Source organism: Poecilia reticulata, linkage group LG6, assembly GCF_000633615.1.
Source record: "Poecilia reticulata strain Guanapo linkage group LG6, Guppy_female_1.0+MT, whole genome shotgun sequence".
NCBI lineage: Eukaryota > Metazoa > Chordata > Actinopteri > Cyprinodontiformes > Poeciliidae > Poecilia > Poecilia reticulata.
Window position 1 is genome coordinate 24,297,314 of NC_024336.1, and position 14,551 is coordinate 24,311,864.

Genomic DNA, 14,551 nt, shown 5'->3' on the forward strand with positions numbered 1-14,551 from the left:
TATATGAGTCTGCATGTAGAACTTTGAACCTCTGTGGATGGAATATTATAGCTAATTCTCTGTGGAGAATCCAACAATTACAAACATGCACAGTGAATTATTAAAATTTTATTTAAGGTATTTGGTATATAATCATACCAACCTAAAAACGAATGGCTGAAAGCCTGTTCTGAATATGATATTATGTCGGTGATGAGTGGGAATGCAAACATGACCAGCTTTTAAAAGATGGTTGGTCGAAAGAGAAAAATCTTTTTGGGTGACTGAGGAGCACACAACAATAATTTTTTTTTTTACAAAAATAACCGATTTACAGAACACACTATGTCATAATAAAAAGAACATTAGAGTTATTTGAGGCAGCTTTGGTACAATGAATGACTCCAGTAATGGAAGACGGACAGTGAAGGTTTGCTGGCTGAAATAAGATGGAAATAACACTTCAAGATAACAGTTGTGTGCTTAAATATTATTTTATCAGTCAAATCAAAGTAGTTTTTATTTGCATTCTGTCAAATTACAACAACATGGAAAATATGTTAAATATAAATATGTTTCAAGAAGTACTCATCAAATGAACAAAGAAACTATATTATTTGAACAGTTTGTTGATGAGTAGTTTTACCCAAACACTCTGCTACAACCGGCTGTTTGAGGACATTAATGAACTTGATGCGGCCCAAAATTAAAATTAAAATTTGACACCACTGTCCTAAGTAATGATAATAGCACACTCAAATGTGCTGTTTATTTTCTTTTGCTTAGCATTCTATACAAAATGCCGAAATTAGATAACACAAAGGCTACAAGTGAACATGTCTCCACACGCCTCTGAGGCATTCATTTTGTCTTGACAGTACAAAACTGAGGGCTCCAGAGCTGCCTAAATGTTTCACAGATAATTGTTACAAGCGCACTCGGAGATTAATAATATTCTCCTCAACTAGCTTAGATGCGGCTGTGATGGAGGTAACCATTAGCACCATTACTGTGGCCATCTGATGCAAGGACTCAGGCTGAGATTCCTGTCTGATAGCAGGCCGATTCCAGCCTCTGGGTAATGAATAGTTTATGCGCCTGGGAAATTGAACATTGGGTGCTCCAGAGCAGAGGGGTGGTAGTCATTAGGGGGCAAACTGATACTGAGGGCTAAACACAGATCTTAATGCAGATAGTTCCTTCAGTGCATTAATAAGATTTACAGCTCACTGTGGCGATAAAAAGACATAACACAGACAAATAAAATAAAAAAGTGACCTTCCTCTGAGTTTTATAACAACGAGAGAGAAAATATCACTGTGTCTTAACTACAAAGATGGATGATGACGGCTTGATGGCTGAATTAAGGTGGAGCAACTTGAAAAGGGGGAAGAGGGGGGAATAACAGTTCTGACTCACCTCCAGTCGATTGACTAGTTTTTTCTTTATGGCGTTTTGAGCTGCGGCATTAGTGGCAACCCGTAACCCCTCGGCTGCCTCCCTTAATCTCTGCTGCTGGTCCTCATTCTCTGGGTACGCAGCTGCCCCCTGAGGGCAAAAAAAAAAAAAAAACGCCCCACAATTATGCATATTTCTGCAAATGCACAAATTGTAGTGATGCGCGTCATAGATCCAGAAAACAATCTGAGCACCAGCACCTTTTGAATATTAACAACTCTGACTGCACTGCACGTGTTGTATGATAAATGCAAAGAAACATTTAACTTTGTCTTCTTTCAGTTTCCAAGGAAACCGTCAGTGCAAGATCCCCACTTCCTCTTTGATAATGGCAGTGATGTGGTGATTAATGTGCCACAGATCAAAAACATCTTAACGAGCTACACGCTGCTCTTCTCTTGCATGGGTATTTCGCCCAGATAATATCCTTCTCGACGGCGCCAGAGGCTCATTAACAGACACCAATTCTGCATACTTTCATTCTGGATATAAAATCAGACAGTAGCTATTAACATAAAGAAGTACAGAGACTTTCAGCAGTCATGCTTTCAAGTTAAGTTCTCTCAAAGCCACATTTCTGATGCTTTTTTTTTGTAACAATTTAAATAAAGAGTAGAAAAGCTACTACTACTACTACTACTACTACTACTAATAATAATAATAATAATAATAATAATAATAATAATAATAATAATAATAATAATAATAATAATAAACTCATGTTAAATGTGTTATAATATGAGAAAACATTTAATAACCAATCACTCACCTTTGCAGCCTCCACCATCCGAGCTGTGGCATCCGCCAGGAGTTTGGCTGCAGCAAGGAGTTTCTTGGAGTTGTCGACATCCACTTCCGCCTCTGCATCTGACCTCATGGCATTGACCAAGTCCGAGGTAGCTTGGGCCAGCACGCGAGCCTGACGCACCATCTCACCTGTTCAGACCAAAAGACAGCGTCTGCATCAGTACATAATCTGTTGGAATGAGGTGTTAACATGTAAAATCTTTTAGGATCTAATTAGGAAACAAAAACAAAAGAAAAAGATTTTCTGTGACAGAGGAATTTTCAAGGATTCCCAAAGCAGAAGCGTCATTAATCTGTACCTTTACAGCAATGGATTATTATCGCAGCATCTTCCAACATGCGCTAATTTACACTGACATCTGTATAAATAAAAACAGTACCCTGCAAAAACATCCAAATAAGCAGATTCATGAGTGGCATTGAAATTTTTTTTTACTCTAAAATTAACAATACAGTTTTTTTTTTTTAGATAATCAACCTGAACTTAGAGTAGCTCTTTCAAGCAAAATAAATGAGATTCCACCAGAAAATAAGCTGTGAACCACAAAATGCTAAGCCTCAGGTAACTTTAGGTTATAAATTAAAGGCTTAACCTAAATCCCATAGATATTAAAGAGAAAAGAAGATAATTATTCAGAATTATGTAAATCTAATTTGAACACAATGTCAAAACCTATGTTTTTACAAACTTTGTCAACAAAATGAGGAATGTTGATGAAAGCGGGTCATGTCTACAGAATTAGATTGCTTGGTTGGTGAAATAGGAACATGAAATCAAATTTAGTGTGAGTGTGAGAAGCACAGAACTCTCACAAGCAAATGAGATTATGGTCAAAATTAAATGAGGTCATTTTTTTATATGTAAAAAAAGAATAGTTGGTAAATATTGGTGAACATGTTCTAATTAGTTTTAAAAATGTTTACATGTTTTGATGTGCATAACTTGACACTGTAAAATAACATTTAAAAATAAAACAAATCTGAAATATATACAAAGTTTAACAAAAAAAAACCCATAAGATTTATCCTTGTCATAAATGTGTATTTCATATCTCTAGTTTATTTTTAATAATTTACACCTAAAAATGTAATATTTTATATGAAATTTTATTCTAGTGAGAAACCTCATTTTGCGTAACAGTTTTCATGTTCATGTTACTTTCACCTTTATGTCCAGAATGTTTCTAATCCATCATCTGCTCCTGCAGAAATATAAATCTGTGGGATCTACGTAACACCTCCCCACATGTCTGCTATTAAAAGCTGCATTTCCGAAACTCCCACCTCATGCTCTAAATAACTCACCCAGTAAACTGCTGCATAAGATGTTTAGCTGCTCTACAACCAACGTGTGAAATCGTATGGCATCAACCTGTCCGCTCAGCACTAAAATGCGTATCTCTTTTGTTTAGCGGGATTTTTAAAAGTTGATTTATTGGAGAAAAACGCTTGGCCTTTTCAAACCAATGCTCAAGTCATGTGTTTCCTGCTAAATGCCAAAGACTCCCAGTTTCTGATTGAAACCAGACTCAGAACTTTGTAGTGATTTAGGATGACATGGCTACTACAAACCCTCGGGAATTTGACTCACTTTAAAAATACTTCAGTCTCTTGACTCAAATCAAAACATACAACCTGAGCTTTGAACATCCACCGATAATTTTTTTTTCAGGATCATTTGCAGACAACACTTTTAGAGTCCCACAACGCAGTCAAAACACAGCAGAACAGGTTAACTCGAGCCAGGTGGACTACTCTGTAAGAATCAGTTCATTTCCTTCAGCACGGCTGTTGCCACTCACCTGCATCGCCCATGGAAGTGAAAATATTTTCAGTCACGTTCATAATTGTGTCCGTGGCTTGGTCGTAGCGTCCGATGGGCTCCCCGCAGCTGGCGTAGTGGCGGACGTGTTGGAGGAGGTCACTCAGGGCCTGGCTGACCACACCAGCTGCAGCTGCAACTTGCTTCAGCAGCTCGCCGTCGCTGCTGGCCGAGCGGCAAGCTTTGACGCAGGTCTCCACCGATCGGTCCACCAGCTTCCCGGCCTCGACAAGCTGCTCCTGACAAACCGGCGAGCTGATGGTCGGGCTTACCACCTGCACCACACACAGAGGCTGGCAGCAGCTCAGACAAATCAAGACATTCAACACTGATTTCACAATGAAGCAGGAAGCTCCACTATCCAAGCGCATTGTGGATGCTGGCAAATTAAGCGTTTTTTATTTTGTATCAGATACAAATGATCCGTCTGCAAGTCTGCAAAGTGAATTTTATTTTATTTTTTTTAAATCAAAGTGTTTACCTTGGTGCATGCAACCAGTTGGGAGGTAGACAGGGCACACTGAGTGGCAGCTGCAATCACTCGGTTCTGCAGTATGGTGTCCTCGGCCACCTGGGCCACATTCTTGGCCTTCAGGACTAACATAGCAGCTGCATTGGCCACCGCTTTGGCCAGATTCATCAGGGTGTCCTGCAACATATTAATCAGTGTCCTTCACAGGAACAGAGCACAGCTGTGTGCGTGTGACTGAAGGGAGCAGGAAAGTAAATGTTTGCAGTTCATTTTGTTCAACCAATATAATGTGACTTGTGCATAAGTAATGTACGAGAAGCAGTAAGGCTCGACGCACTAAGGAAGAAGGAGGCAAACTGTCAGACTATCAAACTATAGTCTGTCAGCAATATTAAATAAAGGTGCACAGAGGAATTCAGGTTCAGCTGTATTGCAACTTGATGGACCCTGGCTTGTGATTGGCTGATGGACTTTTCCTGATCAAAGAAAATATCATAGCTAAGCAGTAACAGTTTGATCTGACATCATCACTTAAAGTTAGTTAGTTTCTCTATCAGAAAGAGAAAACAGTGCAGAGTCTTAATTTAACAGAAACTTATTGGCTTAAGATTTATGAGAATGTTTCATTTGTTTTTGTTTTGATTTTTGTTTTTTATATATATCTAAGGAGACCTTTAAAGTGAGGAGAACATGTTCTGTTGTAAGAACATGAATTTCTATGTCAAATACATAAAGCAGCACCAGGGACAGGCTAAATACTACAGGGTTTAAACACTGTATAATCTTTCTACTTTAAAAGCACTCCATCTGATGCTTTGTTTTAAAGTGGCAGGCCAACAATAAAGCCTGAGGTAATTACATAAGAGCGTATTGACATTTTTAAAGGGGGCCAGAGAATATGGGTGTGTGTGTCTTCCTGTTTGGCCGACACAGCCATGGAAACAGTGAGTGGGAGGCGTCCAACCTGGAACTTCTCATCAGTCTCGCCCTCCCCCATGTGACGGAGCAGATCCCCGCTGGCTTGTCCAATGCTTCCTGCTGCAGTCAGCACCGTCTGTCTCGGCTGCACGAGGGTGACATCAGCACATTCATTACACGCGGCTGGCCAGTTCCCACAGAAAACACTCCAGTGTGATCTAAAACAAGATCAAACATCCCTCTCTGGCAAAAAAAAAAAAGTAAAAAAGCTTCCGACTTGCATCTTTCTCTGGGAAATTGTTAAAATTAGCAGATCAGCATTTTTGCGTATGTGTGAATTGTGTGGGATTGCAGCTGGGACTCTCAAACCAGCGCAGTAATCACTGGGTGCCTCACCTCGCCGGCAGCAGGCTCCACGGACCTGAGCAGATCTGACACTGCTCCTGCCAACATTCTGGCGGCACCCATGAGCTTGTGTCCGCCTCCCACTTCATCTTCCATCAGCGCTGCGAGGAGCTTCACGCCCTTGGACATTTCCGTGAGGTTGGAGGATATGGTAGTGATGGCGCAGCCGACTGCCGTGTAGTCGGTCTCTGTCGGCTCACCTGCAGCGGAGAGACGGCCGTCAAATCAGCCAAAACTCAATCTGTGCCTTTGTTGTGCGTCTTAATTTACTGCTGCAGCACTGACTCAGTTGGCCACAGGGCAGCTCATGTGTCATTTGCTTTTACACGCACATCAGTGTCATGATTAGAGCCTGTTTGAAATGTCTCAGGGGAGATAAGGAACTAATAAAGCAAGTGGCTGTGCAGAAGAAAAACTTTGAATGCGATAGTGAGGGGCGCTTAGGTGAACTCTAGCAGATGGCAAGGTTAGATTAAAACTGGAAACTGGCGTTGTATCAAAGAACACGGGGCAGCTGGGAGAGATGAGCTTCAGAGTAGATGTATTAAGATGTATTTATTAGGAGAAACAGAATACCTATAGAGGAAACTAAACCATCACCCAGTCACTGATCAAAACGGACTAAGGAGATGTTACAGCCCTTAGCGCCTCTCCTCACGCACATTTGATTTTGTCGTCGTTTTTGCATCTCAGCACTTCCATATGCCCACATACCACACGTGCAAGCATTTGGACTGCGCCACTGCTACTGAAATTCACATTCCATTGTAGTTTTTGTTAATATAAATATAATTTTTCTGCACCTTAAGCACAGCATGGTCTCCCATTTTTTTTGTATGACCCTGAGCCGGTCGTAACAAGAAACATTCATTAATTCTTATCTTGAAAAATTCACCCAGGTAGAAAAAGGCATAGTGTGACCGTTTAAGAAAAAGTAAAAATAGCTGAATGCAGCTGCTTTAAAGTGTTTAGTATGTTTCCAGGGAACTCACCTGCTGTGAGATTGACCACAGAAGCTGTTCCAGCAGTGATGGCATCAACCTGAGAATGGATTTCATGTTTTGATTCATCCACTTTGTTCTGAACCCAGACCCTGGATGCCTTTTGGAGGAGGAAAATAAGAGTCTTAGACATTCATCACAGTAGGAGATTTTTGATCATCCTAATTCAAGCCCAAGGCTAGCAAAGAAAATATCCTGAATGTTTACAGTCTGCTCTAAAACCTAATTATTCTTAAAAAGTAAGAGAATCGAAATTAAAAATCTGCTCTGCATTTACATACTGCATTTATCTATCCCGATGTACACTACGAAACTGAGAAATGAATATGGTGTAACTCACCAAGTCATGGCCCAGTGGAGGCAGATTATCTACTTGTCCCAGGTCGGCCTGCGCCTGCTGAACAGCCTTCATGCTGCTGTTAATGGTTCCCATTAGAGCCTGCTGGGCTAGACTCTGATAGCAGACACACAACACACACAAAGTGTATTTTGTGGAATGAAATTAGAGCTTTCTGTGCATCTTCCAGTAAAGAGTCGCTGAATCATTGTCCTAAACAGTCAAATCACATTAAACCTGGAAAAAAAAATGTTTGCATCTTCCAAATGATGTTTTGTTTTTTCAGGACTTAAAGAACAAAGGATGTGAAGGTGTGTTATCCTACTCACCAGTGGAGGCATGTGTCCTCTGTGCATCTGTCCTGTGGTGATTTGCTGCTGAGCAGAAGGCATTGTACCCACACTGTAGTTATCAGGGCCACCAATGGAGCCAGAGCGTATAATGCCAGGAAGGGCCACTGACCCATGTTCCACACGACCAACCCTATTGTACTGCTGTTGCAAAATTGTGGACCTAAAAATAAATGTAGAAAAAAATAGGTTAGTGACATAATTTTTCAGTGTAAAGTTGATTTAAAAGGTAGACACAGGCAGAAGTTATAAGTGGAAATAAAAGTAGCAATTATCCATTGTTGGTGGTTTTTTTAAAAAATTTTTTTTAATGTTTGGTCCAAACTGCTGTTGTCATAATGTTTGGGACACTGGTTTTGTGTTTTCGCTTTGTATAATGATTTGTCAACCTTTTTTTCACGTTTACCTCATTCCTTAGTTTTATGAACCCTTGTGCTTTTGTTCTGTAACTTAGCGTTTCTTGTGTTTATATTCTGGTCCCTTTCCTTTTGTATTATGTTTCCCTGAGTGAAATTGTTTATTTTGACCTGCTCTGCATCCTCCATGCATTTGAGTCCTGCTCTTCACCATTTCGTGATCATTTTAGCTAAATAATCAACATCTCTTGGGGATACACTATGGACCACAACAATGTAGTTCATATAGCTAAGGAAAAAAAGAAATGAGTAGAACATTTTGAAATCACAATGTTGTTTCCACCACCATCATCTTTCAAAGTATGGTTAGTGTGTACAGGGTAATGTTAGCTTCCCTTATCTGATAATGTTTTGTATACAAGTCAAAATGTTCTGTCTTGGTTTCAACCAAACAGAGCGCCTTCATCCACAAGTTTGCTGTGTCATTTTCATGGCTGCTTGCATGCTTTTTGAACAAAGACTTTGATTCGCCAAAAGGGGGGGGGGGAGTCTCATTTTTTAAGGTGAAATGGGGCCTGAAACTGGTGTACTTCACGTACCACGCAAAAGCTGTGATATATAGAAAACAAACTTGGCGGGAGAATTTGTGGTCCCCCATTGCAAACTCTGACCTGCTGCATCCATCACCCAGAATTGGCACTGCTAGAAGATTTTGCAATAGGGAGAGTCAGGAAGGAAATCCAAACTATTCGGGCGTTATGTATTGATGCACTCTGCCGCTATATCCTGCAGGGGATAAAGGCTTCCCTCTCAGCTGCTGGCTCCTAGCCCCCTTTCCAAACTCCTAGAGTGCAAAGGAGGTGCGCTGCCGCTCACAAATTTTATTTGTCACGCCGCTGCTGTGAATACCAAATATGAGATTTTTCCAATTCTCCACTTCACTCACATAGATTTCTCCCATGTGAAATTGTGTTTTCTTCCTCTTTTAACTGACCTGTCAACCGTGTCAGTTGTTTATTTTTATTTTTTTTCCCTTTCTTACAATGCTGTTTGCTCACTGTTTTCTAACAAACCCTCGGAGAACAGGTGACGTCTAAAGACAATTAGTTGCACTACATTTTATTAATGGGAATCAAAATAAGACTGGTTAGAAACAAATACACTACATGGATCCCTTTTTTCCTTCCACTTCACAATAATAAAATATTTTGTGTTTGTTCATTACATAAAAATCCCAATAAAATACATTAAATATTGCAGTTGTGTGGAATGTGGAGAAATGTAAAGGGAAATAAATACTTAAGCAGTCAATGATGTTCAATCAAATGAATATGCTCATGTTTTTGATAATAACATCCCAGAGATTGATTTAGACCAGGAAACATACAAAATGCTAATTAGTGCACAACAATGGTCACGCACCAACAATCATTCCCACAATGAGCAGGCCTTGACAGAGAGAGTACCGCAGAAAAACGGGGTTTTCAAGTCCAACTCAGCAGATGCTCCCGACTCCATTGGTTAATTACAGCTTGTTTAGAAATGCATCAATTATGTTTTTGCAATGGAAACCTCAACATGAGTCAGCTGGCGCACGCACATGGGGAAATATGACAGCATATTTTATCAGAGAGTAGTTTCTGCGGGAGCCATGTGAATTTCCACTGATAATACATTTTTCAATCTCCACTTCCCATTCACACTCCAGTTCTGCAGGAGACCATATAGCCAAATGCAGAGATAGATTGTCTCATGACTGCAGCGAAGCTTTTTCCTGCCTCCTCTCTACGCCATCCTTGTGCGTCTGACCCCGAAATCAATCTTACTAAACATGGATGTCTTCATTGTTTATGCTTCTATGCCTCCCGACAGGAGGAGAGAGGACTGCAGGGAGATGAGACTTCTCACAATACAGATAAGACCGAGATGTATATTCATTCCATTACTCATAAAAAACATGTAGCACCATTTAGCAACTTTTTTTTAAAACCAGCTAGGAACACAAAATGATTTTACAGAGATGTGAATATTTGTCACTCAACGTTCACGCTTGGAAAAAAGCACATCCTAAATAAATAACATTTGTCACAACAATCCATTTATATGTAGCATCCTAATTTTCTCCTCAGGTAGAAGAGACTGAATCATGAAAGAAAAGACGAGTGGGAAAAAAAATGACACACTCAAATTTATTTTTCTATTCTACTTTTTCCATAGAGCGAAGGCGTTCTGAAAGTAAAATGAGAAGAGACAGAACCTAAATACGGAACAAAACATGCTTTTATTTCAGTGGCTCAACTACGGTTAGGATCATACTCTTGGTTTTGCAAAACACCCAGAGAAGATGATCTTTATAAATCAATGTTGTCATAACTGTTTATTAGACTTATTGATGCTATTTATCTACTTTAACAATTTGTGGCTGGGGTTAGTGCAAGTGGACCAGAAGCTAAAAGTGGGAATGACTGCTCTAATAAACTAGGATTAATAACATAATTTATGATTTATTTCTAAACTTACAAATTATGTAGCTTATTTTGTTCATTACGCAATACATAAATGGTCTTAATCTGACAAACTTCCTACTTATCAACCAGAAACAACAGATTTCATAGAACCATCTTGAAATCCACAGGGCTGTGTTTGTGTTTAAGTCTGGCTTATCTCTCTTTCTATAAATATAAATCCACAGGCAATTAAGCAGTAAGATACAAATGCATCCAGATTCACCACAATGCAGTAGGCTTGTAAATAAGAATGGTCAGCATCTACAGGGATTAGTACAACCAGTACTTACTTCTTCGGGGAAACTGATTCCTCCAGCATTGTGGATTCCTCGTCTCCCTCAAGGCCAAATCGGTCCTTACTCTGCTTCTGCATTGGGAAGACAGAACAACAAGCACCATTGATTATTTGAAGAGACTCCTTGAATGCACAGTAACATTGCAGTAATATAAATAACGCTTTCTTTTTTTATGTTCTTACCTTTTTCAGAATGATGTCAATGTATCCTGCAATAAGCTGGGATATCTGTTCACCTTCTGTTGTCTGGACAGAGTAGTAACTTTCTTGATATTCTCCAAAATCCTTTTTAAAACAAGAGAAACCGTGTTTTTATGCCACAGTGTACTGTCATCTGTCTTAATGCAAAATAATTTACCTTCAACTGGAGGAAGGAAGTGTGCAAATGTGTTCAGATTAAAAAAATGCATCACCGAGGGTTAGGGTCTGAATACATTTGGCAGTACTTTCATCATTTCTGACTCTCAAGGAAAAAAAGACTGGTTTCCGTAGAGCATCCCATTTCTCCAAAGAGTTGATTTCATGTGAGATGTAATGAATCTGAGAAGTTCTTACTTCAAAGCTTGCAGTAGAAACACAAGAGTTAGTATTTTTATTTTAAATGAATGCTGGCAAACATACCTTAGGAGTTCTTTTTTTGTTGTTGTTTTTTAAATTTACATTTTCTATTAATCTATCAATGAACTAAGCCTATCCAGCAGCAGAAGAAAACAACTATAAGGCTTAAAAGAAAAACAGTTTTTAGATATATAATACATCTAAATTGTGTGCTCATTCTCCCTCTTTACCTCCATTGTTAACTCCAGAATAACAGCTGTCTAGCATTGTGAAAATATTACATTTTAATATTTCTTTTAGAATATAATACAATACCACTAAGTGTTTGAATGTATGCATAAAACAGAGAGAATGAGAAATAGAGAAGTACATTTCTAATGGGAGTGTTAATATAGAGTTCACATCAGACATCGGTAATCATTCAATTAATTTAACAAATCCAGATGACCTTATAAATGTGTGTAAAAATAGATTATGTATTGAACACACATGAAGTTTATTCAATACAAAAACATTTGTTACCGACATCTTCAGTTAGGATTTTGGATATGCGCTGCTCAAGTGGGATTTTGACCTACTCTTCGACACAAACTAATGTATTTTCAAATCATGAAGGTTCTGGGATCCTCTTCTATGAAGTCTGATCTTCAAATCTTTCTGTACATTTTCAATTGCATTCAAGTTCAGTGACTAATGGATCTAGCTGTCTATTTTCTTTCTCTGAAACCATTAGAGAGTTTTCCTGGATTGTTGTTTGAGCTCAATGTTCTGCTGAAAAATTGACCCTCGTTGAATCTTTTCAGATTCCAATAAAGAATTATGTGAAACCTTACTACATTTTGTCCATCTTTAATTACATTCAGTCTGTCTTTACCATATCTTGACAAAATAGCCCCCCTTATCATGAGGTTCTTATCTCCACACTGCATTGTATTTTGTGGCTGATGTGCCGTTTTATTCCGCGTCCAAAGATGGCGTCACAATGACGTCTGAAGAGTTAAATGTTACTTCATTTAAACAGAAAATATTCTCCAGGTCACTCAGTGAATTGTCCAAATGTTATTCAAACACACTTTAACACGCTTTTCCTTTGGCAGTGGAGTGTTGTGCAATGAGTGGGCATAGAGACCACTCTGCAACTGAGAGGAACAGTTACTGTTTTCATGTAAAAAAAAAAAAACTGCTTTCTGATTCTGTTGGTTCTTTGATAAGGTTCCTGATAATTCTTCTTGGAGCATTCAGAGGTTTAAATGATATTAAGATTGTATCCCTTTGCATGAGATTTTTTTGTGTTTTAGAGTCGTCATCATTCCCGTGTTTGCATCCTGTATGGTTGCACCTATCGGTCACTCCAGTCATTCTATCATTGTCTGTCATCTGGTTGACTTTCTCTAACTGAACGCTACATTTAGGGCAGTACAGAGAAGTCACCCCACCCTTATGTCATCAGGCTGCGATAATGAAAGAGTGTTGAACATGAGAATAGTGTTTTAAACAAGTATACAACTGACTGCTGGCAGATGCCTAAATCAGCATTACCAATATGCACTAAGATGGGGAAGTTTATGTCTAGCTTAATAGGATAAATGTTCTAAGCTGGCAAAATGAGAACATTTTCTTTTCAAACTGCATTATTTTGGCATTTATTGATTTGCTTCTAAATAACCATGTCATCATAATAGTTTCATAGTCATAAGTATTGGATTTGGACATAGTTTAGAAATTGCAGTGCTTAAAGTTATTGTGGTTCAAGGGTTGTGGTTCCAATCGGGCCGGCCAAGTGGGGCTGCTTTGAATTCAGCAGCTGATTGGTTTAGAGTCAGCAGTTGGTTGTTTTGCAGTCAACCGTTGATCGGTTTTAGCTGGCTCTCACTAAACTGTTCTTACTGTATTTTGTTTAGAGTGCTCTTTTTAATATTTTTATTATTATTATTTTTAATTTGCGATGAATTCCTCTCAATATTCTACTGTTACCTGGTCCGATGATGAGGTCATTTTTTTCCTCTGCTCACTCGCTGATGAATGAGTGCAGAATGAGTTAGATCGGTCAACGAGGAAAGAAAAAGTTTTCCGCCGCATCTCTGAGGAAAAGGCTTCGGCCGGCTACATTGGAACCATTGTTTAGTTTTAAAAATAATGACGTCAGGTACAGCTTCGATGGCGCCCTCGGTTATATGTAAACACAACAGGGCTGCAGTACGGGTGGAACTGGACCGAAGCCGTTCCGTTCCGTTCCTTGCAGTGCAAAAACGGCTTATGTCTGCAAAAAGGTCAGAATTATGAGTGTTTTTAATGCTACACTCACCTCAGTATGTTTCTTGAGCAATACTTTGGTAATGAGAAACCTTTTCAAAGGCCATTACTTAGGAGCTGATATAATTAGCACTGGGGCAGGAATGCCTTTTTTTCTGAGCATTTTTTATATGTTCTGCACTGATTCCCTGTATCTCTTCACTTTCCTTCACATAATTCCCAATCAAATTTGCCTGATTGTGTTTGTTCACCTAGATTGCATGGGTTGCTACAGACATGCGATGGAAATTCTACACCAACAAGCTATTTTAAGTATATTTACAGAGAAAAGCATTGGTGTTTCTTGTTTTATTTCCCCGCTGTTTAAGATTAGGAGTGGTCTGAAAATAGTGCCGAGGACTTGCACAGTCAGTCCATACCAAGGTAAAACTCTTCGGGGAGGCTGCCCATCTCTTGACTGTTGTCAGGGGCCATTCCTGTACCACATCCTTCGTCTTCTCATCCACTCGCATCACTGACTCTTTGGTTATCCCCAGCAGCCTTGGGACCAGCTTATTTTTACCCTTCATCTTTTCCTGTCAAAAAGGAAAACATCAGTCAAAAAAACCACAAAAAAAACCCAACAACTCATAGCTCGACACCTACACAGATGATTCATGCAAGGTAAAAATGCAAAAATACTGGTGCCATTCAGCTGCTGCTGCTGTAATACAGATGTTGGATCTGTGGGCTCTAAGCTTCAAATGGTTGAAGTGGGGGAGGGAAGCTGCGAAGTGACCCGAACTGCTCTGGCTTGTTTAACTGCTGCTTTATTGAACAGGGTCTCCAAAGGTTTAAGTCACTGTCAGCACAGCAGCGTGGAGCCTCCACCGGCTCTGCTGCCCACTGAAAATCTATCACAGCTCACTTCAAACACCAAGCGTAAACCTAGCTGCCCTTCAGAGGCGGAGAAGATGAAAAAATTAGCAGTGTGGTGGAGATCCAAAGGTCATATTTATTTATATATATGCTGTATGGTCATATTTATTTATAT

At 39.4% G+C, this 14,551-nt stretch overlaps 1 protein-coding gene across 5 annotated transcripts in view; it reads right to left on the reverse strand.

The window, feature by feature from the left end:
* Positions 1-14,551, reverse strand: part of tln2b (talin 2b) — a 98,557-nt gene that overhangs the window by 37,986 nt on the left and 46,020 nt on the right. For all 5 annotated transcript variants that reach the window (XM_017305321.1, XM_017305320.1, XM_008412280.2 and 2 more), the window contains exons 10-21: positions 13,938-14,093; positions 10,891-10,992; positions 10,703-10,779; positions 7,529-7,712; positions 7,203-7,316; positions 6,854-6,962; positions 5,853-6,061; positions 5,503-5,601; positions 4,548-4,715; positions 4,047-4,341; positions 2,207-2,373; positions 1,399-1,527 (exon numbers count right to left, since the gene is read on the reverse strand). In XM_017305321.1, the coding sequence (XP_017160810.1) occupies positions 1,399-1,527; positions 2,207-2,373; positions 4,047-4,341; positions 4,548-4,715; positions 5,503-5,601; positions 5,853-6,061; positions 6,854-6,962; positions 7,203-7,316; positions 7,529-7,712; positions 10,703-10,779; positions 10,891-10,992; positions 13,938-14,093 (1,809 nt within the window). The remainder of the gene's footprint in view (positions 1-1,398; positions 1,528-2,206; positions 2,374-4,046; positions 4,342-4,547; positions 4,716-5,502; positions 5,602-5,852; positions 6,062-6,853; positions 6,963-7,202; positions 7,317-7,528; positions 7,713-10,702; positions 10,780-10,890; positions 10,993-13,937; positions 14,094-14,551) is intronic.